Source organism: Oreochromis aureus, linkage group 20 (assembly GCF_013358895.1).
Source record: "Oreochromis aureus strain Israel breed Guangdong linkage group 20, ZZ_aureus, whole genome shotgun sequence".
In the NCBI taxonomy this organism is placed as follows: Eukaryota; Metazoa; Chordata; class Actinopteri; order Cichliformes; family Cichlidae; genus Oreochromis; species Oreochromis aureus.
The window spans coordinates 14,547,452-14,573,710 of record NC_052961.1 but is presented as its reverse complement, the minus strand read 5'-3'; the positions used below and the strand labels follow the sequence as shown (position 1 = coordinate 14,573,710).

The 26,259-nt window shown below is 39.3% G+C and overlaps 2 protein-coding genes across 2 annotated transcripts; both read right to left on the bottom strand.

Moving 5' to 3' along the window:
- Positions 1–131: 131 nt before the first annotated feature.
- wu:fl23c11 (interleukin-17 receptor C) lies at positions 132–9,388 on the bottom strand. Its single transcript, XM_031753886.2, has 16 exons — positions 9,054–9,388; positions 6,897–6,924; positions 6,665–6,796; positions 6,407–6,469; positions 6,190–6,290; positions 4,983–5,076; positions 4,861–4,899; positions 4,617–4,750; positions 4,448–4,510; positions 4,300–4,354; positions 3,983–4,203; positions 2,844–2,891; positions 2,701–2,752; positions 2,422–2,517; positions 2,291–2,329; positions 132–2,105 (listed from the first exon to the last, which is right to left on the bottom strand). The coding sequence occupies exons 1-16, from the start codon at positions 9,180–9,182 to the stop codon at positions 1,312–1,314; spliced, it is 2,088 nt and encodes a 695-aa protein (XP_031609746.2). The 5' UTR covers positions 9,183–9,388; the 3' UTR covers positions 132–1,311.
- A 1,128-nt stretch (positions 9,389–10,516) lies between these two features.
- Positions 10,517–21,456, bottom strand: LOC116331058. Its single transcript, XM_039604323.1, is given in 18 exon segments — positions 10,517–11,825; positions 11,828–12,655; positions 12,844–12,951; positions 13,084–13,135; positions 13,217–13,285; positions 13,390–13,541; positions 13,649–13,694; positions 13,776–13,823; positions 13,916–14,088; positions 17,633–17,699; positions 17,783–17,845; positions 18,893–19,155; positions 19,519–19,621; positions 19,725–19,814; positions 19,925–20,013; positions 20,132–20,233; positions 20,313–20,328; positions 21,035–21,456. Coding segments are annotated over 18 exon segments (2,520 nt in total). The 5' UTR covers positions 21,131–21,456; the 3' UTR covers positions 10,517–11,670.
- Between the last annotated feature and the right edge of the window lie 4,803 nt (positions 21,457–26,259).

Here is a 26,259-nt window from a genome sequence, read left to right as displayed (position 1 = left end):
GCTGTGACCACTCTACCACCATCCCGGGGTTGACTCTTAACTGCATAATTAAAGCTTAGATGCATTTAGGACCCCTAACTGGTGATAATAATAACATGTTAAAAAAAATAACCATTATTTAACAAAAACTGTTGTTGTAATGTGTTTTTTTTATTCTTAAAGCTTTCACAGATATGCATGTTAAACAAATGTCAACGAGCTTATTCTGCAAATGCACGGAAGCTTATTCATTTGATGTCACAAAGACATACCGACATTAGCTCTTTATTTAAGACAACAAGAAAAAAAGAAAACAGTATAAAACAAAATGAACATACCAAGACAAACTGGTTAAATATATTTACATATATAAAGTCAGAAACACAACATTATGGTTTCTTTTTTCTTCATTACTTTCAGCGCATTGATACGCAGTTATACAGAACTGGTATTGCTGTACTGGTTACTCATAAAATAAGGTTTAACCTTGGGCCAAGTAAATATTATAAATTTGCTGAACCAAGTAAGTGAACATGATGGTTGAAAAAGAAGGAAATTCATATTTTGAAATGCCCATCTCAAGGTAATTTGAGATAATAAAAGTGTGCTGCTTATTCAAGTCATCCCAGAAATACTAATGAAATGAAACAGTTTTGGGGGCGGGGTAAAATCCTCATTAGCAGCTATAGGAAATGTTAAAACAAAGGTAGAGAAACAGAGTTCACTTACTTTTTTCCCCCTGTCTGCTCTGCCAGTTATTACTCACAGTGCTCAATAAAGACATGTAATAGCATGTATAAGTTGATGATGATGAACACATTTTATGAATAATCAATGCAGAAATTCCAGTTGTTCTTAACATTCTGCAAAATTGCCAAGATACATGCATGTCAACCTCCAAAAATGGGACAGGTACTGCTGATTTTTTTCATGAACTTCACAAACCTTTGCTTGCAGTAGTAGTACAAGTGTGTAGTAGTGTCATAGAAACAGAAGTGTGCACACAGTGAGTTTTTCTCCACACTTTACTCTCATTTTGTAGCCCTCCTGAGCCATGCTATTTGTCAAAAATAGTCACCACAGACCTTTGCATCTGCTGTCACCTTTTTCTTTTGGAGGTGGTGATATTTTATTGCTTTTCCTAGAGCAGCACTGGCTCAAGCTATAATATGACTGATTTTTTTAATGCCTCATTTTCAACAGGCTAGGATTCCAGAGGTTTTCCTGAAATAAAGAAGCTGAAGTAGCAAATGTAATGATCAGCAACAGTTCAGATTGTGTCATTACTGGTTGCACATCCCAAAACGGAACCATAGCTGTCCTGTCCTGTTGTCAGGCCCACTCCATTTCACTGGCCTGCAGGTCCATGTCAGGGCTGGATGGGGGTGTGATAAGACTGGGCTGCAAAGGCACAGTTTCCCCAGAGTCTTCCACCCCTACGGCAACACAACTCTGGTGCACCCCCACAAGACGTAATACATTTGACCCTGCTGTGAATGCTGACAGTCTCTGGGCTAGAGCCCGGGATGCCATCCTGAGCCCCCCTGCTCTTTTCCGTCTGGCTGATGCAGTAGCTACTTGACGAGCTCCAGCCAGTTCAGTCAGGAAACCCAGGCTCTGGGATGGAAGGCTGTAGACGTGCAGGCCTCGGAAAAGTTCTGGCAGCGGTCGGAAACTACCTGGGGGCTCAGGTGGGAAGGATTCAAACTGCACCAGCATAAACCGTTCGCCAGCACGGCCCTGTAAGTAGTCTGCTAGAACACAGCTCAGTGAAGCACTGAAAACATCCGCACAGCGAGAAGACCCAGGGTAATCTCTTCCTGCCTCTTCTTCTTCCACGTGTCTTTTCCTCTCTGAGCGCTGAGCTCCCCATTCTTCAGCCTTTGTCCAGGAGGCCTGGGTTAGGACTAGCACCACTTTGCCCCCTTGCCTTTGCAGCTGATCAAGTCGTGAGTGGAGCCATGGCACAGGTCCCAGCATGCTGAGCTCAGCGTGGCTCCACAGGTCTAGAGACACAGTAAAGCCCAGTGTCTGGAGAGATGAGCCCAAATGACACAACAGCTCTGGCAGGCAAGGGTTATCATCAGGTGGGTACAGCAACACGACATGAACACCGCCCACAGCCCCTGAAATAGAACATTTCAATAGCTATAATCAGTATTTGATCAAACAAACCTACAAGGAATTATCACTCAAATCAAGATTATGGCATAAAAGTCAAGCCAAGTAAGCTTGGAAACAAAAACATGAAAACAAGGAATGTGGAAATACTGGTGACCCAGTGTGAAATTAACGTCATGCTTTTTCCTACCTTTAACGTCTTCGTCTTTCAGCCATTTCCAAACATAGCCTGTATGGAAAACAAAGATGCCTTTAACATATTTTCTAAGAACACTCATTCAGTTATTCTGTTTTTCAGTGACACTTGAACTGGAAACTGACCTTGTAGAATCCCTTGTATCAAATATGCTCCCAGTATTGCTAAACACATGAATAGTAATCCAATGATGAGCACCAGGCTCCATCGCAATCGAGATGCTGTAAAAATGTGAAAATATGAAACTTTAATAAAGACACGGAATGTTATATTTAAAAAAAAAATCACTATGTAATTACTTATTTTTTTACATATTAATGAAAGAAAGTGGGATTTTTTTTGGATGTTGCTTTAAAAGAATTTATTAATCCGTTAATCGAATAGATAGTAATACACAATCTTACTGGCAAATGGACACTGGGGCTCTAAGGGTGAATTTGTCCCGTTAATCTTCATCTAAAAATAAATGCAGGAGTTTATGTTAGCACAGTCTGCATAGTGAAGAATACATTCAGTTTCATGTATAATTTTATGTTTGAGGCATCACCTGAACACATAGCAGAGGGTGAGATGACACATTGAACTCTCCTTTTTGCTGAAGGGTTAAAGAAAAGTCATAGTCAGTCACAGCCATTAAAGCGCGATAAAGAACAAAGAGAAGATTAATCACCAATCCTTTTGACTTCAGTGAACCATCATAACAGAACAAAGTGCAGCATGTCATTCAAATCAACAAGTGCGACTGACAGAGGCTCTTCACGCATCACCTGAGTTGCGTTTTTCGTCTGTCGTTCGATTGCAGCCAGTTGAAAAAACTTTTGTAAAAAAGCTTTGTTCCCACACAATGGTGCACTGAATGATCCACAAACATTAAATATTTCAAGGATTAAAAGAAACAAAACAAAACAAAAATAGAAAATTTGCATTCTCAAGACATTTATAAAACCTCTGTTATTGTTTTTCATCTAGTTCTGATATTGTAAGATCACCGCTCATGAATGTGATCTCTTTTATGTGATCAAGATAAAAGAAAGCATCATGGCTTCACATTCCCCATGGTTCTGCTTTTTAAGCATGTGTAAATTTCTGGTGTGTTTAAATCAACCTTTTGGTAATTTACTGGATCATTTTAAACATTCTAGTTTAAAACTGTATTTTACCCCCTTACAACTGAATATCTATTTAAATGTTGGACACATTCTTTCTTTTCTTTGTTTTTTCTTGAGGTGAATCAAGCTTGGAACTGTTTCGCCATTCTTCTGTAGATGTAGATATCTGTTTGTCTGAGTGACGTAAAAGGGCAGAGGATGATTTGAACTGAGTGACTCATGACAGAGATATTCCAAGGCAAACAAGGCAGCTCTGTATGAAGTTAAACCCAAAATGAGGAAGATGGTCAGAAATAAGACTCCAGTTATTAAAATAATCTTACCTGACTGTTTGCTGTCTGCTTTATGTCTGGTTTGTTACATTTGGAAGAAGGAAAAAAAAAATTCCTATTTGCTTCTTTGTTTCTGCCTTTTTCTGACTATAAGGTTTAAAGTTTATTTTTGGTGCTAACAATGCATTGTTTTTCTGGAGACACAGTGAAAAGAATATATTGACTCATAGCAGTCATTTCTAAAATTATAACATATTGGCTCATGAAAACTACATTACATCACACAGTATTTTTGCCATTTTTACCAAGTATCCGTTGCTTCGTTTATTCAATTTAGCTCGTAGTCTCTGTCTGGAACCCATCACCTCTTCACACTGGCCTCCCACCTGGTCTTTCTTGCACAGCCACACCTCTGCTTCCAGTATACATGGCGCACTTACATTCCAGATCAGCCCTGTGCCACCATCCCAAAAATGAGACTCCACCAAAGTTACAGACACGCTGTGCTGCATATTTTCGAGTGCATCTAAAAAAAACAACAACAACATGCAGTTCTCCATGTCTGAAAATTAATGTCAAATGCAAATGTGTTCTGAAGTTGATGTCAGGCAACACCATTTACCTTCATTGTTTTTGAAAGGGCAGATTTGTGTTTTTAATGATCCCTTCCACCATGCCTGTAAATAATTTTATATTTATTATTTTACATATATATTTATTTACTTATGTATTTGCCAATAGCTTAGCTGTCACTTAATATTTTAGCTTACCTGGAAGCACAGGCATGGTGCAACAAAGTCTGATGGAATGACTACCTGATTCTCCTCTTCGGGCTGCCAAAGATGAAAACAAAGTTAAACAAATAAACATGCATGATGCTGATTTTGCACTACCAGAACAAAATATAAATTTGGCCTGGCTAGTTTAATATTGACCCACCCATGCATGCTGTTCTGCAGGGATTTTATCCCAAACCATCTGCCATTTGATTGCATCTCCTTTTCTGACATCAGCGTTTTTAAGTTGCAGAATGACATCCCTCTGATGATCTCTCACCACACGGAGTCTGGGACCTTCGTGTCAATAGTCATAAATTAGAACTTGGCTGGATCAACTCACTCAATGGTGTAAAACCGTTTTTACCAGTCCTGCATTTTACTTCTGGTTTGTGAAAGTGTCTTACCACATTCCTTTATAGTTCCGTTAAGCTCCTTATCACAAACTGAAAAACAGAGGGTGTAGTAAATGTTGGGTAACACTGCTCTACAATTCATCATAATTTTGCTCCCATTAACTTAAACTCACCGCCTTTTAAAGAGGGAAGTGTCATATTTTGACTCTTTGAGTCTACACTGACCATAACAGGACTGCCAAAGTCCACTTTTTCTCTCAACAGCAGCTGGAAGTGCAGGAAATATTTAGTAAACTTTAAAACATTTAATTGTATTTAGTAAAGCTCTTAGATTGATTCTATGAGAATGCAGAGAGTCTATCCATAATGGAGAAAGTATTCATATCTGTTACTTAGGCAGAAACACATCAATAGGACAGTTTAAAACAACATCCTTAATTGAATAGTCAACTCAAGTGAAGCACAAAATACAAATGAGGTGTGATCCCCCCCCCAAAATAGTGCACTTGTTAAGCAACAAAATATCTCTAATTAATGGTTGATAGCCTGAGCTCCAAAAGAGCAACATGGGCCCGCCCTCGTGTGGGCTCCAGGAGGTGTAGGGTTGTGCCGTGTCCCGGGGTTTGTGTTTTTTAATTTGTGTGGATTTCTGAGTTCTGGTTTCTGTCTGCCTTTCTTTGTATTGGGTGCTATGTTTGGTTGCATTATGATTTTATGACTCTTACTTTAGTTTATTGTACAGGTTTGAATTTACTTTGAGCTTTTAGTACTTGTTGGTTTAATTCTAGTTACTGTTTGTATTTCATAAGTTTAGTGCACCCTTCAGTGCCTCATTTGTCATTGTTTAAATTAGTTGCTGTCATGTCTTGTTACCCTCCCGTGTTTAACTGATTACCTCATATGTCTATAAATACCCCTAGCCTTTTGTTTAATCTTTGTATTAATATCCTCTTCATCTGTGTATGCTTGTTTCCAGTTATTTATTTAACGTGCTACTTCCTTATAGAATTTTGCAACAACCTAAAAAAAAAAAAGTGTGACGTGTTACTTATTTCCTGTTTTTTGAGGCTCGTTGAGGTTAAGCGCAATTCCAATCTATGCTTACTTGTGCTACTATCTGGACTGGAACGGGAGAAGGAAAACCTAAACTCAGACATTGGAAACATGAAAAACTGACACTATTTTGGCATGTTTAATAGGTAAGAGTTTTTGTTTGAATGATTATGACATTTTAAATTGATCAAATATGCCAAATAAAGGGTACTCTTTCATGTAGTGAAACACAACAAACATAGTCTCCACCTCCACAGACTACTTAATTAATCCATAATTAAAACAAATCAGACATTAAATAATACCTTCACTCTTCCCTAATGTTACCTTATATGTCGACTTCTCAACAGTTGAGTTGCTTTGTTTAAAATAGAGTACCTTCCAACGTTCTAACGTTCCCGGGATGCTAAAATGCACTTTCACAAAAGCTGTAATATAGAGAAAAATGTCATGGAAAAATATGAGGTTTCATTTTTTTGTGATTGAAGCACATGATTCTAACTGCTAACAAACTCAGACACTTTGTTCTGTTTGACACACACACCTTCTTTTTCGCTGTCATCCCCCGACTCCTCAGAAACATCCATCACGTCACCCACTTCTTCGGCTTGGATCATCATCATGTCAGCAACATTAAATACAACATTAGTTCACAACATGCGACAGGTTAACAAGCTGGACAGCTATGATAAGAATGCAGGAAAACATTTTAACATTAAGAGCATCGCCATCAAATACGATGCTTGACATCATTATGAAATGTGTCCCAGTAGTCTCTCAAAGTGATTTATGGCAAAGCTACCTTGTAGAGTGATGGTGACTTGAAGGCAAAGACTGCAGTTCTGTCTGTTTGAACAGCAGAGAACACTTTCGAGCTGCAACTGTGTAACATCAACTTTACTGTATGGATCAGGAAAGACATCAGAAAACGGAGCTGTGAAAACAAGAGCGTTTCTGCTTTAGACAAACAGGTTTATTTGGGATTGAGATGATAACAGTGAGAGTGGATGCACAAGTACTGATCATGCTGCTACCTTGATCCACATGGCAGTCAGTCAAACCCTGAAGAAAGAATAAAATGTGAACAAGAGTTGAATGAATCACATCTAAAAAGTACCACTGATGTCAACAATTGTAAGTAAAATGTCTGGTAAATAGTTTGTGAAAAAATATCCAGGATATGTCTCTAAGTTAAAAGCTTTCAATTTATCACACAACTGTAGTGAGCAGCTTCAGATATTTGAAAGCCTGATTCCAAGTATTTTTATAATAACATTTTGGTTATTTAAAAAAAACAAAAAAAACCTGTATGCATTTATATTTCCTTTGTTCTGTCTATTTTTATTGTTATTACTTTTCTGTTGCAGTAGTAGTAGAGTAATTCTTCTACAATATCTTACTTCCCCTTGTTTTGGCTGCTCCCTTTAGGGGTCACCGCAGCAAATCCTCTGCCTCCATCTGACCCTATCCCCAGCACCATCATCCTCTTTTCTGAATATTCAGCATCCTTTGCCCACTTTATCAACTCTCTCTGCTCTTCACATGTGCAAACCAACTCAACTTTGCCTCTCCAAAGTACTTTACCCGAGTTCCTCCTTTGATGTATTGTTTTCTAATTTTTTCCATCCTGTTCACTACCAGTGGAAATCTTCAGCTCTACCTCCACTTCAATTTCTTGTCTTTTTAAAACGTTATATTGGGGCTTTTTGCCTTTATTACATAGTGAAGAGTAGACAGAAATGCAGAGAGAGGGTGGGGGATGATAGCCTCGGGTTGAAGCTAAATGCAGGCTGCTGTATTTTGCTTCCTGTCTCATGGTCACCTGCTCACTCTGGGAGCTGCACTGACATCTGGCATCAGAGCCACAGACCATAGGAGGTCTCACTACCAACTTATTAACCTTCCCTTTCACTCTTGCTATCATCCTGTACTATCCGCTACTATCACAAATTACACTGACACTTATCTCCACCTACTCTAACCTGCCGACACGCTCCTCCACTTCTCTGTTGCTTTGGATGGTTGAACCCGGGTATTAAAACCAGTCCACCTACACCTGTCTACTTCTCATTCACACACATGTATTCTTTCTTGCTTCTACTAAGTTTCATTCCTCTTCTCTCCAGTGCAAACCTTCTCCTATCCAGCTTCCCCTTCTTTTTGCTCCCTACTCTCACTCATCTGTGAGCATCATAGTCCACGGACTCCTATGTTATCTCATTTATAAGCATGTCCATCACCATCGCAAACAAGAAGGGGCTCAGATCCCATAACGGATGAAATCCCACCACTAGCTTGAACCTCTGTCACTCTCCATCACTGTTTCTCTCCTGTTACGTGTCCTGCACCACTCTCTCTTATTTTTGCCCACATCTATAGAATTAAAGAGGATCCATACTCATCCTGCCATCACTCATCACTATATTAACTCTTATCTGATGCTACTGCAATGACTTGTTTGCTTTCACTCCTGCGTGTACATTTATGTTTATTCAGTGTTGGATTTAAAGGCTTATGTTTCGTTGTATCCTTCTATGTATGCTCCTTGTTTTTGCTTTGAATGCTTTTATCTCTGTTCTTTGTTTGACAAATCAGCAACGCCTATGAAAATGTCACGCCAACGTCAATGATGTTCACTGCCGCTTAAAGTCAAGGAATAAAGACAGTTAAGATTTATGTAAGTAATGTTACATACTGCATCATGTGCATGAATACTGCCATTTCTGACTCAACAGTTTCAGGGAAGTCAAGCTACCTTCCACGGAATTGGAGTGGCGGAGTAAGGTGCCAGACTCAGGTAGATGAGTAAATAAGTAATGAACATCTGTCTCATGACAGGGTGTCTCTTATCCTAATTTTCCAAGAAAAAGACGTTTGCACAGTAAATTTTGTTCCCTTTGCACCTACATTTTTTTTTTTTTAAAAAAAAAAAAAAAAAAGAAGATAGCAATAACAAAATTTGGTAACACACTTTTATAGTTAGATCACTTAAATCATTAACTAGCGTACCATAACTAGCGTTGTTTTTATTAGTGTCTGACCTGATAATGATAAACGCTATAGTCGACATAATACAAGCGCTACAAGCTTGGAACTGAGCGGTCATAAATACTCTCGCCCCATAGAGAAGAGTCACTCTAACCGCTTGATTCCAAAAGAAACATTTCTCAGTTCCCAGGATTCCCACTTACCTTGCTGCAGGTGAACTCAGGTGTGTCTTGGTTAAAAATCTTCAGCGCGCCTGCCGACACGAACAGCCAGAAACACAGCGATAACAGCAGGGAGACCACGTGTGGCACCCACCGGAGTGTGAGACCCATATTTTTGGAGTGCGCCTTTGCGCCTGGCACAAGCCCTTTCACTCCGACGCACGTCTCCTGCTCCACGGCTACGCTCTCCTCCTCACGGGACACATAAAAATCAGAGCTTCTTATACTTAAAACACCGAGCTCGGCGGCACGAGAACAACGCGATCATGTCTAGCTCGACAGTAGCGACGTGTTGTGAGGCTCCTGGGATTTTGTTTCACCGCCCTTCCTGATAACTGAATAATCTGGAGTTGGGCGTGTAGTTGCGCCACCTGCGCAGGTTGGATAGGAGGAGGGGGCAAAGCTGTCAGCTGCACAGTGTATTTCTGCAGGGCTGGTGAATCATTCAGCAACATTCACAAATAGACACACACGCACACCAAATTATAAAAACAAACCTGCTTGGCAACATGACTCACACTGATTGTTGTGAAGAGCGAAAGTCAAAAAGTAACGAGAAGCAGATCAGAACAAAAGTCTGTTGTTTGTCATTATCTTAAACGGTCACAACAACCACGTGTGTGCCAACATTTTTATGGTTATTAACGTCTATTTTTTATTTATTTTTTTGCAGCAGATTGAAACAGTTATAAGGAGTCAGCGGGCAGTTTCATTGTGTTGCTCAGTTAAACTTTGCCATCATCGTGACAATAATGATGTCGATGGACGCTTTATGGTTGTTGTTGTTTTTTTCACTTGCAAGCTGCTGACTCGTTTTTTCCGTTTGCATACCTTTAACTTCTCTCTGACTGAACATGCCTATTAGGTCCACTGTTTTAGATTAATAATCTTATCAAGAAAACTGAAACACCTGCACTAACAAACTCTTTAGTTTCACTTCTCATTTTATGGCACCTGAAACATGACCAACATGGCTCGTTTAAGGGAGATATGCAAACCATGCAGATGCATATATACATTTATTTGTCTACCACATATTACCAGAGTAAATGCCCTCCTTTGCAGTTTAAACAAAATTATACTAGCTAGATATGTAACTTGTTTGATTTACATATTTATTTGATGTATTTATTCATGTAACATAATAAAATTGTGGCCTTGTTGCAGCTACCGTATTACATCAAACTACCCTCCAGATTCTTGTAGGGATCTAGAAGCTTACATGGAAATCTTCGTGTTTTCTTTGCTGTGGGTTTCTAAATAATGCAGCAGACGTTTACTTCACGATTAATCCTGTCTAGCAAGTCTGTCACTCAAGCTCCTGGTCGCTGTTGTGCTGGCGTAACTCAAATGAACAAACAACTTATTATATGAAGCTTATAAAACAGGCGACAAATACAGAAAAAAGACATTTCTGCGATTAAAGAGATACTTTGTCAAAGTAATTCTTTTGTCAAGCAGTCTGTTTTTTATTCAAAACATATTCTTATAATGCAAACAGTGCCGCAGGCTAATGTCACCATAAAATACTTAAGAAGGGAAAACAGCTTCAGGGAATAACTAGTGAAACCGAACAAACACTTCTTCAAAGGTCAATCACGTTTGTCTGTAGATCCAGACTAGATGTCACTTTTCTGTTTAAACTCACTTTGCATAATGTTCACCGTTGAAGTTAATAAAACTCCTGCAATAAATATAAGACATGGGAAAGTACCACAGACACGGTTTTCTTGTTCTAATGCTCTGAGATTTTGAGGTAACCACTGCACTGTATGTTTTCCGTTGGATAATTTGAATAATACTCGCTTTTTCTGTTTCTGTCTCATTGAGTCCCCCAGCCCAGTCTTACCATTCATGTTCAGAATTTTGTTTCTATTCATTAAATAAGCATAGTGAAAAGCACAATGGGAAAAAATACAACAAAAAAAGCAAAAATGTTAATTATTCTTCACTTTTAAAATGCAGGAGATAGTATGTGTGCAAAAAAAAAATGCAATAACACGCTTGTAGACACAGTTGTAGAAGCAGCCCCAGTCATAAGTAGTAGTTATTAATATAAAAAGCTATTAAGTCCACTAAAGGCCAAAAAGATAAATATATGAATGCAGTTACCTTCTCGTTAGTAAAGCGCATTTTACATTTGCAGTAAAAGTGGAAATCGGATGAAAGCTTTGGCTTAATGTCTGTGTTTAGAAAATCCTATGCAAATTTGAGGCTTTTTGTAAACAGCAGTCACGCAGTTTGTCACCTGTGCTGTCACAACACTTTGAAATATTAAATGTGTTCATGAAGAAAGTGAGGTATTATTTGCAACAAGATTTTCATAGTGGTTAGCATATTCACGCAGATAAGACAGGTGTTCACTGGGGCTTCAGTCACGAACGTAATATAAAGAACCCTCTGTCAGAGGCTAAATGCTGTGCAAAGGACAGAGTGTTTACCTCTTCTTAACATGCAAAACATCTGGTGGCATATTGGACACAACAGAGCTCGGTAATGAATAGTTCATATAGAGTGAGGGTTTCAGGAGCTTGCAATGGAACACCATCTCCCGTGTCTTGTGGATCGTGTTTCCAGCAAAAAAAACAAACCACTTCTGTCACTTTGAAACTTGAGAGTAAAACTTCTCTGCTTTCCATGGTGACCCGTGCAGAAACTCGTACACCTGCACAGTTCCAGGTAGGGCAGCCAAAGGCCTCTTCAGACTGCTCTCAGGCTTATCTAATGTCTTTTTCATCAATGACATTTTCTTGATTGCACTTTATTTCCTTGTGTCTGAGGCACGAGCGTCTGCAGCCTTTGAGTTAGTTTCTGTGCCAGCCATATTGCCAGCACTTTAGAAAGGACTCTGGGCCAGCAGTGCCATCTTGTTGTCCTTCTTGCCATCTCTCCCAGCTCCCCTATTAAACCCCTGAAATCCTGGGGTAAGCAGTACTGACGGACCTCTCTGAAGGCTTTTGGGATGTCCTTGCTGTGGCAGAGGCCCTGGAAATAGATAAGAACAACTTCTTGATTTTTGTGCTCCTGCAGCACCCCTTCTAAGCGAGCCAGCACAGCTGTTAACATTGGCTCTATCAATGCAGAGGCCTCCTTTTGTCGGTACAAGTCTTTATCGTCACATAATTTAGCACCATCTTTTTTTCCAACAGCTTTTTCTTTTTTGAATATTCCTAGTTTTCCTCCATTCTGCTTCAAATCCTCTTCCAGCTCTGCCTTGGTTTTCTCATGTTTCATGTGTGCATTTCTGCAGTCTTCCTCTTTTCTTTCACTCTTATCTGTGTTTGCCCTCTCCATTGTCCACTTCTCATAGGTTTTCTTGGCTTCAGGACTCCAAATTACAAGCACTTTTCCTTGCTCCTCACAGACAGCATCCCACTGCCCATACAGCCAGGGAAGTGGGCCCAGATCTGCCACACCAGGCCCTGACTCATCCTGGCTTTGAGAGTTTTGCGCCCACAGAGGTGTGCATACTGTGGCACCTAGGTCCTCCTGAAGAATTGAGGCTAATGCACACACAGCAGAGATATGGTCCGACTGACCTGATGAACACACCAGCAGCAGTGGCCTCTGGATATACAGCCAACCTGAATGTATGGGAAAATGTACGTGTGTCAGTTGCTCCTTTAAGACCAACAGTGAAGCTAAAATGACATGAAATGAATTGAAATAAATGCAAGACAGAGTAGTCATTCAATTTAAATTAGCCTGTGCCTTGAAACTGTAAATGCTTTTCATATGAAAACATGATTCGCAGTGAGGCAAATGAACTAACCTGCAGCTCCCCTCTTTGTAGCACGGTGGATAAAAATTCCAAACAATGCAACTACAAACACAAATATCAGAACTGCCACCGCATACAAGCCACGTCTATTGTGCGTGTCTGTAAGAAAAACGGGAAAGAATAAACAAAACAGATAATGGAAAATTTATTTACTTTGTAGGAGTTGTGTGTGTATGAACGTTCAGATGCACCAACTTATGGTGGCAGGTTCAGTTTTGCGAGTACACTTACAGTGTGGGCACAAAATTCTTCTTCCATGACGAGCAGGATCCGACTGCCACACCTGCACAACAACACGAGAATATAGATGATAAAATGCATAAAATCCAGAAATACATACATGCATGTGTGTATGGATATTTACCTGGATGCAAGGATTTTTAGAATAAAAGTGAAGAGGCAAATTTATTATTTTTTCACTTCTGTTTCCTTCCTGTAAAATAGAGAACATATGGACACATGTTAACATATTTGTCTTTTAGCATGAATTTTTGCCTTGTTTTTTAATCTGTGTTAAAAATGCATATTTTTACCAACCATTGTAACTGAATGTGCTTTCCCTACAGCTGTGCATCCACTCTCAGTAAAGATACAGAGTTGGCTTGAGAACGTCGCTGGAGTAAACGAGTTGACATGTACGATTATCATCTGCCTTCCAAGTCCAATAGAGACCTCCCAAGAAGGCTTATCTGTGGGGGACAAAGGAAGACTGAGTCCATAAGGGAAAGCACACAAACAAACTGAGACTTATTAGAGCTGTTAGTAAAATTCCTCCATCCCACATCCACTCACTCACCTGCTGTAAAAGGGCAAGAGATGTTACGTATGCCTTGTACAGAAAGCTGCAAAAACGAATTAACATCTGTGAATAAACGGCAGGTAGCGGTGCCTGTTTCCAATCAATGCATCTAGGTGCTTCTCACCTGCACACACATCTGAGGGTGTTTGTCCACTGCAGTAGTGTCATATTTCTGTTAAAAAGTCAAAATTGGTGTTTAAAAAACAAACAAAAAAAGACTGTTTTTTTTCCACAAATATTTGTCGCGGATACTGCTATGCTTACAAGCTCGTCTTTCTTCTTTAGGGTGGAGTTAAGCACAGGTGTGCAGAGGTGTTTGTGCTGCATCCAGCAGAGGGAGGCAGAGATGTTCAGCTGGCTGGCTGGGCACAGTGTTTTCAGCGTAAAACTGTCCGTGTAGAAAGTGATTTCAGAGGAGGAAAACACATCTCTGGCATCTGTTGAGGCGATGTTAACACAAAAAAAATTAGAACGGCATGCCAATATAATTCCCGGGATGCAAACGTGGGCAAACCTGTATCACTGGATCACAATAAACACCACCAAACAGACATGCATGAACACACAGATGTATGTGAACATATGCATTTTAAGGGTCAGTTTTAGACAACGAGACAGACAAAAATAATAACAAAAAAAAAAAAGAACATCTTCTTGTCCATCGTCATGAAGACACTTTTAATTTTGCATGTGCATTTTCAAGAGTCTCTTGTTCCATAACTATAAACCTAGAATCATCAGACCATTGGCACAACTTAGTAACTACACTAAAAGAATGAAGAAATAGACCAGGATTGTTCAGTTTGGTTAAGACTAGAAATCTGGGGGTTTCTTACGCTTGGGCCTGTTATAGAGTTTTAAAGAGGAAAAAAAGTCAAGGCAGCTCACTCTCTAGGCAACATTTGCTTTTAAATCAACTTCAACCCAGTGTGAGATGTTGACTGTTACTTTAAGTTACTTTTACTCCTGTATCGTTTAAGTTCTGTGGCTCTTTTTTTCTGCGTCTTTTGCCCTCTGGCCTGTGTTTGCCTTTTATGTTTGGTGTTATTGTACAGCACTTTATTGCTGTTTTTAAAAGTGCTTTGTAACTCATTTGGGACAGCTGTGGCTCAGTAGGTGGAGCAGGCTGTGGAAAGTCAGTGTATTGAACTCTGGCTCCTCCAACCTTCATGTCTAAGTAGCTCTGGGCAAGATACTGAACGGCAAGTTTCTCCCGACGCATCCATCAGAGTGTGAGTGCATGAACATTAGTTTAAAAGTCCTTAGACATAGAAAACAAAAGACACTTGAATTAATGGGTGAATGAGGCTTGTAGTAAGTGCTTAAAGTGCTCAACCTGAGTAGAAAAAGCTTTATATAAGTACCATGAAACGTGTTAAATCCTGTTATCATACAAAAATGCGTCTTGTATCAGTTACTGCGTAGCAGGCTGGCAGTATTATCAATAATGGAGTCACAGCTGCTCTGCTGGATAACTTCTTTAACAATATTATCTCTTAAAAGGATACAGCAACATGATTCTTTTGTATTATCTTATGTAAACAAACAAACAAAGAAGTCCCCATAACAGCACATATTGAAACTTGTATTAACCTGCCAGAGTGTTATGTATATCTGTTCAACTGCTTGTTAATGGAAATATCTGATCATCCAATCACATGGCAGTAATTCAGCGTATTTATGCATGCAGACAGGGTCAAAACAACTTTCTACAACAGCTGATCTACTGGGATTTTCCCCACACAATCATCTGGAAGGTTTACAGAGCATGATCTGAACAAGAGAGTATATCTAGGGAGTGGCAGAGCTCTGGGTGAAAATGCCTTGTTGATGTCAGCGGTCAGAGGAAAAAGGCCAGACTGCTTCAAGCCTGCGGGAATACAATAAGTAACTGAAATAACCACTGTTACAACCAAAGCATGCCAAGGAGCATCTCTGAATGCAAAACACATCTAGATGTGAAGCAGATGGGCTACAGCAGCATACTGTTCCTGTCAGCTAGGAACAAAAACTGGACAACAGAAGAGCAGACAAATGTTGCCTGATCTGATGAGTCTCGATTTGTGCTGTGACCTTTGGGTCACAGTCAGAATTTGAGTGTAATGGTGTGAAGCCCCTTTTACTGGGACACTTTGGGCCCCTTAGTATCAGCTGAGCATCATTGAAACATCACAGTCTGCCTGAGTATTGTTGCTGACCACGTCCGCCCCTTTATGTCCACACTGTACCCATCTTCTGATGGCTGCTTCCAATAGGAAACGCATCATGTCGCAAAGCTCAGATCATAAGTTCAAAAAGTTAATTAAGTGGGTAATTATGTGTATTTGTCATACGGATAAAAATGAATCTCTTTAATATGTATTCAATCTAAATGAATGAATTTAGAGAACACAACCACTGCACATGTTTAGAAAAGTGGTTGGCTCACAGTACTCTCTGTGGCCAGCAAAAACAGATTAAAAACAGGTAAATGGGCTGTGTGTCAATGCTCGTGATTTACAGCGGTGTACACAAAAAGTTGGCAGCACTTTCTGGTAATGCAATAAAACTTCCTTGAACACAACAATAGAAGAGGATGGGAGTAACTGACACAGATGTGCTTATGGAAATCTGTAACATCCTATGCTGCAGAATCCTGCATTACAAGAGTTAGTTTGTTTTGTTTTAGTGTGATAGGCCCGTGTGTTACAAAACTTGTATTGTAGCTTGTGTGAGGTTTGCATTTTTTGGCATTGTGAAAGACTATAAGACAAGGGGAATGATGAAGAGCCTTGTATTTATCAAGTATTTCACAGATAAGCATTTTAAAAGCTGTAGAGCGCTCCTTTTCCAAAGCTCAGGCTCTTCTTGTTGTTGGAGAAACTGTGGCTTCCAAAAAGCCGGCCATTACCACATATTTTGGACGTGTCCAAAACTGAACACATTACTATTATTTGCAGAATTAGTTGCTTTATTAAGGACAAATAATAACATATTTCTTTTTTGTTTTGTACAATTATGGATTGCTAAATTCTCCATCTGCAAGTTTAAAAAATACGACCTACTTTGATTCTTGATGAGTTTAATGGACAGGAAAGCAAATACAAAGAAATGGCTTATGCCAGAAGTCCTAGCTTTTATTTCATTAATTCACTGGTATACATCCTCCCCCAAAATTGTTTATTTGTTTTGTTTTCTGCCAGAAGAAAATGCAATATCATGTGTTTTGATATTTATTTATTATTTCATTAATTCAAAATCAAATGTTACATCTTTCAATGACCGTGGATGGCTGAGTGACGCAGACAGGATTTTACTCAGAACTGTGGAAGTGGAGTCACACTGAGTGCTGTGAGGATATGAGGCGGAGGAGGGCCACACATCAGAGAGAGAGAGCTCAGAGGAGGACGTACTACCAGGTCTTATGGAGCTCGAGAAGGGGCAAAATGACGACACCCTTATACTTATTCAAAAAGTCAATTTTGGATAAGAAGTATTGTGTAAGCTGAGGCTCTGAAGTTATGGGATTTGGTTTTTCAACTGCCGTAAAACTGTGACGGGACTCATTTTTCCATGCCAGCCTTTGAGTTCTCACTTCCCTGAGGGCTTTATTCTCTTTGACTTGTTACTTTATTAAACTGCCTTATCTTGAAGAATCTGTCTCGCTCTACTGAATCAGCCATAACTAGGAGTCAGTAAATTCAGGTCCTAAGTCATCTGAATCATGCTGTGAACACAGACACACTGAAGAATGTTTCGCTTGTGCACGGTTTTAATGCTGTCTTCAGACAGAAGTGCGTCCCTCTGGTTTGTCTGCACAGTTTTTTTTTCTCTCCTTAAAACCTGGTTACTTATTTATAGTTTAATGTAATCGGAGGACCATTTGCTTGGTGTTGTCCTGCTTTCACATTTTGTGCTTAAAAAAAAAGAATTCAATTCAAAAGTTTCTTATCTCCCTTTCTAAACATCATAACGCCTAAAAACGTTCTCAGTCACACTCACCCATGACTCCCGTCTCTTCAATTGGGCACTTTTTACGCCGCGTTGCGTCGGCGTGGGTGTAATATGCCTGCCAATGCACACAAGACCTGGTGTAAGAAAGAATACTGACAACACAAAATACTGCTCCACTGAAGATTACACTCAGCTCACCTCTATGCACACACAGGGCAGCAGGTAAGAGATGTTGAGAATAACTGACTGGGATGTATCATTCTGTAAAGCACACACAAACACATTACAAACCAATCGCGCCTACTTTTCAACACAAGCTGGTCAAGGCAGCTCACTCTCTTATGGAATATTTACGTTTAAGTCCACTTTGAGTCCCCGGCCTTGGACCAAGTGTGAGATGCTCTCTGTGATTTTTAGGTTACTTTCTAGGGATTCCTGTATTGTTTAACTTCCATGGACCTTTTGTTTCTGTGTCTTTTACCCTCTGGCCTGTGTTTGTTTCTTATATTTGGTGTTACTGTACAATTTTTTGGTCAGCCCTATTGCTGTTTTTAAAAAAGTGAGTATTACGGGAATTCAACTGTATTTTTTTTATGTTTCCATTTTATTTATTTTTTTGTTCTTTTTAAACATATTTTAAGATGTTTGCAGTGCAGTAAAAACAAGAGCAAAGCGCAGGCCAATAATTTGCCCACTTGAAACCCATTTTAATATACTTTACATCATTTGGAGTGTAACTAGTTTTAATTTATGTGAATATAGCACATCTGTAGTTTTCATTGGATTGTTAAGTTAATTAATTTAAATGTTTAGTAGTAAATATCAAGTGAAAAAAGATTTTAATCACCAGTGTATGTTGTTTTCAAAGAATAATACTTATTCGAGCACATTGTACATGTATTTAATATGTTATGTATTTAAACAGTTATAACCTGTTAACGTAACCTACGTAACAACACCATAATAACTATACTCAAAAAGTAACCCATGCTGACACATTATTGTCATTTGAAATAGCTTTATATAGCATTATCACCACGTTGACCTTTAGATAAATATATTGACCTTGAAGGAGAGGTCAAAGGTCAAATGTGGTAATTTCTACATTTTGACAATACACACCACATTTGTAAGAGTCATAGTTTTAAGTTATATTCTTTTTTGCCCATTTTCAACCAATTGGGCATTAGGTTGACCTTGATGACCCCTCAGTGGACGTAACCCAAATTTTATTGAATTGTTAACATGACCCCAATAAAGTTTCATCAGAATTAATTAAAAACTTTTCGAGCCATCGTGTTCACAGACAGAATGACACATAAGTGTGCAAACACTACCAAAAACAAGGTAATAAGTAAACTTGCCCGTAATACTCACTTTCAGGGGATGCTGCTCGGTCTCGCCCTTGCATTTCCATACATTTTTGTAACAGTGTCTGACATAGACTTGCTCAGTGTTCATGGCAACAGTAAAAGATTCAGTCTTCGTGGTGACGTTGATGGATTTTCTCTTCATAGCGACAGTGATAGATTTAGATGACGAATCCACAGACAGATCGAAGTCTGGGCTTTCTGTCACACACAAAACAAGCCACAGGATATTTGAATAACTGGAGGCACACGAGTGTGTGCAGATGAACAACTCAAAGACAACGAATGTGCATCGTAGAACTATCTGGATAATCTTTCCATTGCTTTGATAATGAGCAAAAGTCAAAATTCAGTGCACCGGTGATGTTGAGTCACTAAGTGTTTTCGATGACTATGGAAATTATGTGATTTACATGAAGCCACCAACTTAAATCTAAATGTTCACAGCTCTGTTCACAACCACAATTAAAATATCAAATGAGACCATGTTGTCTGAAAAAAATCAGTGTATTTATCCAGTAGAGAAATGCACAGATTGTATTCCAGATTCCAGATCACCTTTACCTTCTACTTTGTAAGTGACATTGCAGCTCAGTGATTTTGTGCTGTAGAACACAGAAACAATGTTTCTAGTGTTTGCCATTACACAGTCATATGCAAGCACCCACTGCAAATGAAAAAAACAACAAAAAACAGCCACGATCAGGTTATATTTATCTATAAAACTATGCTTAATATTTTAGCAGTTCGAAGGAAAAAAGCCATCTTACCATGGGAAGACTGGTGTTTCTCTCTGGTAACTGTGGGATGTTACAGTCGCAACAGCTGAACTTTTCACTTTTACGTGTTTTATTCTCACGCTGAGATAGAGAGAATGAGAGATGATACCACTGTACCTGTTAACATCATGAACTGCATAGTCATACTGACATTTCTAACTCTTCGGTGGAGCTGCAAAGGTAACACCAACCTGTATTTTCTGTGGCAGTATTTTCAGGGTAGGCCTAAGTGTCTTCTTAATTGGACTGAGAATTTTAAGCTTCGGGCTCTTGTTAAAATCTGGAAGAAAGCAACTTTGTCAGTCGTGCCACATAACAGTTTTATAGGTGGTGACATACATCCACATGTGTGTTTAGGGTGGATACGTGAACTTTGAAGGCGTGGTTGCACTCCGTACCCTCAGCTTTCAACCAGACATAAACAGAAACGCATTCAGAGTAAGCCTTCCCAGCGACTGTAGAACTTATCATTTCCACAGGACATCTTTCATCAACATGATCTGTGCAGGGAGAGAAGAGCGTTAGGATGCTTTCGCACATTTTCACAAGGAGAAAAGTCAAAGAAATTAAATAACTTACCTTTTGGGTTTCCAATCTAAAGTAAGGAGAAGAAAGATAAAACATGTTTAGGAAATATTAAGAAATCACGAAGAACATTTAGATATTTATGTGATTTTAAAAAGAAAAAAGGCCTATTATAATTTGAAACTATTTTCAACCATGTGCAATGCTTTAAAAAGGAGCAACACGAGGAACATCTCAAGAGCCCACTGGATATCTGTGAGGGCACTGTTAATGCTATAATAAGGGATATACAGGTTTTGGGGCAACATATGCTGCCATCCAGACCAATGAAAGTCTCAGTCAGCTTAATTCAACCCACATTAATCACGTATCACATATAAAAGCGTGACTCCGACATAAAAGAGTCAAACATGTGAGGAAAATAAGTCCCCCATTTTTGACCAGTCACAGCAAGAAACTGTTGGTCTCTGGGGAGAGTTTTTTTTCTTGTTTTTTTGATTGGCGTGTGTTTTCATTATTCTTAATTAAATAAGTCATTCAAATTCATCTTAAATCATTGTGTTCTGATTTAATTTACATTTCCTCTCTGTAAACATGGTTGCGCAACTTGAACCGCTGTAGTTCAAACATACAAAATAGAAGCAAAAGATTAAAGTCCACTCATTAATTTGACTGGAAATAATAATAATAATACAGTCTCATTTAGCGTTTACAGTAATTTCACGCAAATAAATCCTGCTCTTCTTCGCTTTTGTAGTGCACTCTGTTTAACTTACCCGACACGTTGTCGTATCTTTTAGCAGCACCGGAGACACTAAGAAGCAAAGAATTGTAAAGGCGGCGGGAAAATGTATTTTACGAATATAAAACATATTGAAGTTGAAATATTTGAGCAATAAAGGCCAGTGCGTCGTGTCATCGAGAAGCGGTCGTTTTTTCCGCTCATCTGTTAGGTCTCCTGCTGTCTGGCGTCAGAGCGCCGTAGCGTTTCATGAAATCTGCCTGTGGGGTTATCAGCTGGGGAAAAAAAGAGTCGGCTTGTGTTTTTCTGTGTCCTCAAACGCCACTAACTGGCAAGTGACTAAAACCCGAAGGCGTTTGTTTGAAAAAATGTCAGTGTTTTTTCATGAATAATCCCTGTCACCGCAGCTCCGCCTCTCATTAAAGTCCCAGACCGCGGGGTGAGAAAAAAGAGACAACCCTGAGTTTAGTCTTACAGATGAATGGGGACACTTGAGATGACGCTCACTCTGAAATACAATACTCACAGAGCTGCTTGTAGTAATCCCGGCGTTATATCAAAGTATATATTTAAGGATAATCCACTGCTGTCAGAAATTGATATGGAGAATCGCCTCTGTTTTATCACTTTAAATTAAATTGAATAAAAGCAGTTTTTATGGCAAGTAAGAAACAATTTGTAGTATCAAAGAAAATCCAGTCAACCTTAGAATTTAACTTTAAAACTTTAAAACAACAACAGCTGTTGCTGTTGTTCCTATTTTCTAAAAGTACAGTGGGAGGCAGAGACTTCAAACAACTTCACTACTTCACATTAGGCCTTAAACGTTTCTTTTTTCTAACTCTTATAGTTGGGGTTAGATCAAGTGAGCCTAAATCATCCCTCTCCATGTTGCATAAGCACTCCCATATTCTTCTTCTTTCCATTCCCCATATATTCATACAGCACTGCATTTCATAAGCTTTGGTCTACTCTCTCCTAAGCTTTCTCCTTGTCTTTCTATGCACTCTTTGTCTCACTTCTTTTTCCTCTCACCTACCAACAGGTCTCAGCAGTTGCCCGCCGCTCTCTGAGCCTGGTTCTATCAGAGATATATTCCTATTAAAGGAGAGATCTTCCTCTCCACAATCACCAAGTGTTTTAGCAATTGCTGGGGCCTTCCTTTTAATATCACAGGACTTTCACAATATACTTTACAGTACAAAGCACATTGAGACAACTATTGCTGTCAACTGCAGTAAGTAAAAGTACTGAAAAAGCATCAAAGTTATGGGGGTGGGGTACAAACTGGACAAAGGATAGTGAAAATGGACATGCCAGGCATGAGGAAAGAAGTGGACCACAAAGAAGATTTATAGAGCGATGGAGGGCATGCAGAAGTGGTGTTGGTGCGCAGTATTAGAGCCCATGGGGCACTTTTATATATGTATGTATTTATACATACGTAGAAAATGACAATGGTAAAAAAAAATAAACAAACCAGAAGAAACAAACAAGCAAAACCAAAATGGCCCCTCTCACATTCTTCACCCCGCATTCCAATGGTTCCCCTCTGGGCGCCGCCTCCGCTGCATTTCCCGTAGGACTGAGAGGAGGAGAGCCACCAAAACAATTCTCCAGCCGATGAGACCATTTCCCACGCCAGAAACATAAACTACTCTACACTCTTTTTATACTGCCGACACTTTATTCGCTTTTAGTCACTTAAAGTTATTTATTCACCTATTCAGTCACTGTAATTTTAAAACTGTGTATATACTGTATATTCTGTGTGTATTCAGAATCAGAATCAGAATACTTTATTGATCCCTAGGGGAAATTATTTCTGTCAATCCACATGATTGAGTGAAAGATAATAAACGGGTTAAAGTACAAGTAAGAAAAAAAGAATACGTAAGAAAAAAGAGCTAAACTAAGGAGAAATATGCAGGAGCAACTGTAACAGGCTGCACGTTGCACGCTGGTTGGCGCATGCACACCGCATATTTATTATCTCACTCTTATTGCCTGTTTATGCCATGTCCTTATCTTGAACGTCATGCTGCTCTGTTGTATCTTAATTGCCCCTTGGGGATAAATAAAGTCTTTCTGATTCTGATTCTGAAAACATTAATGAGACATCAGTTTCGTTCCATTGTAAGATAAGATAAGATAAGATAAGATAAGATAACCTTTATTAGTCCCACGCATGGGAAATTTGTTGTATCTCTCCGCCTGACCGTAACAGTTACAAAAGTCTGTCCCTGCCTTTGATCATGGAGGTCCACGCCTGCAGAGTGCCTATTAAGACATAACCTACACAATAAAGGTAAAGGAACATATGACTGGAAAGCACAAGGATAATAATGTGCAAACATTTAGAAGTCAGTGAGTACCACCTGGAATCCAAGCAAGTATCCACTCACTTATCCATTTCATCAAAATGGGGAGCGGGAACCTGGACACTATCCCAACAGTCCCAGAGGCGAGAGAGACGAGAGGCGGGCTACATCCTGGACAGGTTGCCAGTCTATTGCATGTGAGTTTAATCCGTTACTAAACTAATGAAAAGCTTATGTGGCAGCTGTAAACAAACGGTGTGTCAAAATCTGACAAATCAATTCAAAGAACACCAGTTATGACAGACACGCAAAGACCTGTGGCAACTCTGAAGGAAGCCTCTGAGGGTCAAACTGGAGAAACGGTGAATACAGCAGGTGACCTGGACCGACACTAATGACAGCTTTGTGGGAGAACAACGAGACAGACTACTCACATTGAAGTTTGGTCACATCTTTAGTGTAAACACTTCAAATCAAAATAAATATAGGCTCTGCAGTATAATACATGGATGTGTATGTGAGCCAAAGCATACAGCCAAAACAATAAAAGATTAAAAGAACAATATTTATGGAGCGGCAGAGTCATATGGACTATTCCTTCAGAAGGTTATGGTAAGAAAAATGAGTACCTTGATGTACAGATCTGATAGAGAAATGCCCAGATAAACTTACAATAGTTTGTTTACAAAGACGCATCAACTAAGTCTTGATTTGGATGAGGTGCAATATTTGTTAACAAACGGGTCACTTTGCAGAGCTCCATTTTCACTTTGGCATCAAGAGCTAGATGCTAAACTACACATTCAAGGTTTTTTTGGTATTTGAGGTTGGCAGTTTGCTAAACAGTGGGGGAAAATGATTGCCCTGCTGAATTATCAAGTTTGATCACATCATATCAAGTTTGATTCATTTTAGTAGAAACAGAATATCAATCAAAAATCCAGAAAAAAAAACAGCATTAAATATATGTTATAAATTGATTTGCAAGTCAGCCAATGGTGATCTTGGTGACTGTATTCCCAACTGCCTTCAGGTGATTAACACAAGATCCTGCATGTAGCTCCAGACCAAATAATCCCACAAAAAGTTGTCACCTTCTCACCAAGCTTCTTGCTGATGGCCCAGTCTAACCTTGTGCAGCTCTACAATCTTGTCCTTGACGTCCATTGACGGTTCTTGGTCTGGAGAGTTGGAGAGATTGGAATGGGAGAAACTGATTCTTTGGATGGGTGCGATTTATAGACACGAGTTAAGATCAGGAGTATCTTAAATTGACTGACTGATTGATATCACTGTGCTACGTCGGAGCACAGCCGATGCGCGTGCACCATAACTGTGGCTGTGTTGTAGGGCATCAAATACTAATGTCACTCAGTGACATGCAAATCTATCTACCGTATAACTTTCGTGTAATGGTATATTTTTTCTAAATTTTTGGTATCCCAGCTCACTCCACTAAAACAAAACCCACATTAAATTTTGACTGTTCATTTTTTGGGAAATGAGCAACCTTACAAATTCAGGAATGGATCAAATTACACCCCCCAGTGTATATCTGAAGAACCTCTTTATGCCTTTGAGGGTGGCAATAAGAGTGTGTCAGCCCACTAATTTAGTAAAACGCTGCTAATGCCACGAGGAGCCGGATTCTTAATGAAAATTCCCTTAACTATCGGGCAGATGTGGCACAAGCATTCATTACCAGGTTCAAAGAATAATGTGTTTTGCTACCTTTTCATCTGGGGCCAAAATAAGGGAAATACTTTTAAATTTCACAACAGCATTGGTTTTACTTTGTGTTTCTAAAATATGATGGTGAAAAAGGTAAGCATAATTATTTGCTCAGCTTAGACGTGCAGCATTACTGTTTAGCTCTGTCACTCTCTATGTTTTCACAAGCAGCCTCACAAGCTGTAGTCTACTTACAAAACCCCCCAAAAACCTTAAAATAACTTTATCTTTAGTAGGTATGGATGCAAATGATGCTTCCTCACTACTGTAGATTATCTCATATCATGTTGACTGTTCAGATAAATACACCCAAAAATCGAATGCTCTAGATTAATCAGCGGTTGTGGTTTGTGGGTTAATTCGTCTTTTAAAATCTAAATTCATAATCATACTAAAACTATAGATGTGCTTAGAAAGACAAAATGCTGTAATTACAGTTAGAGCGGAAATCTAAGGGGGGGTTAGAGTTCATAGAGAGAGAGAAAAAAAAAGGTTTCCACATCACTGTGAGGTCACCTCCACTGTTAAATGTGCTCTGCTGAAACCACCGAGTGATGCTTATCAGTACTTTCCACTCACTTGCTCAGAGCCGGAAACAAGAGAGAGGTGTGTCTTCTCAAATGCAAATCGCAAGATATAAGCTGTGTGGTGAGTGGGTTCTCAGAGTCGGGTGGGGAATCTTTACAATGTCTGGAAAGAGTGATTAAAAACTCTGACTTGGGTCGAGAAAAGTCACACTGGTTGTTGAGTGAACTCACATGACTACTGAAAATGTCAAAACAGCCACCTTATGGGAAACAGCGTGACATCCTGCATCTTTCCCCTAATACCTCCAAGCACTTAAACTTGAAAAAATCATCTAAAACACCCTCAAACAGCCATGTTTAAGGGTGTTTTTAGATGAAATGCACAGAACAGGGTGTCTTTGTGACATCCTGCATCTTTCCCTAATACCTCCAAGCACTATTTTAAACTTGTAAAGTTTTGTTCCAGGAACTTAAAACGTTGAAGCCCTGACGCCCCCTGAGAAAAAAAACCCCACAAAGAAAAGAAAACAGACAAGCACAAAACATGATATGGATGTTGTGGAAAGGCTGTCTAACAAGCAGAACCACTCTATAGTAAGTCTGGCATCATATAGCAGCAAGGCACTTTACGGTAAAAGACAAAAACCCTGCAGAACCAGTGTGAGGGCCGAGTAGATGGG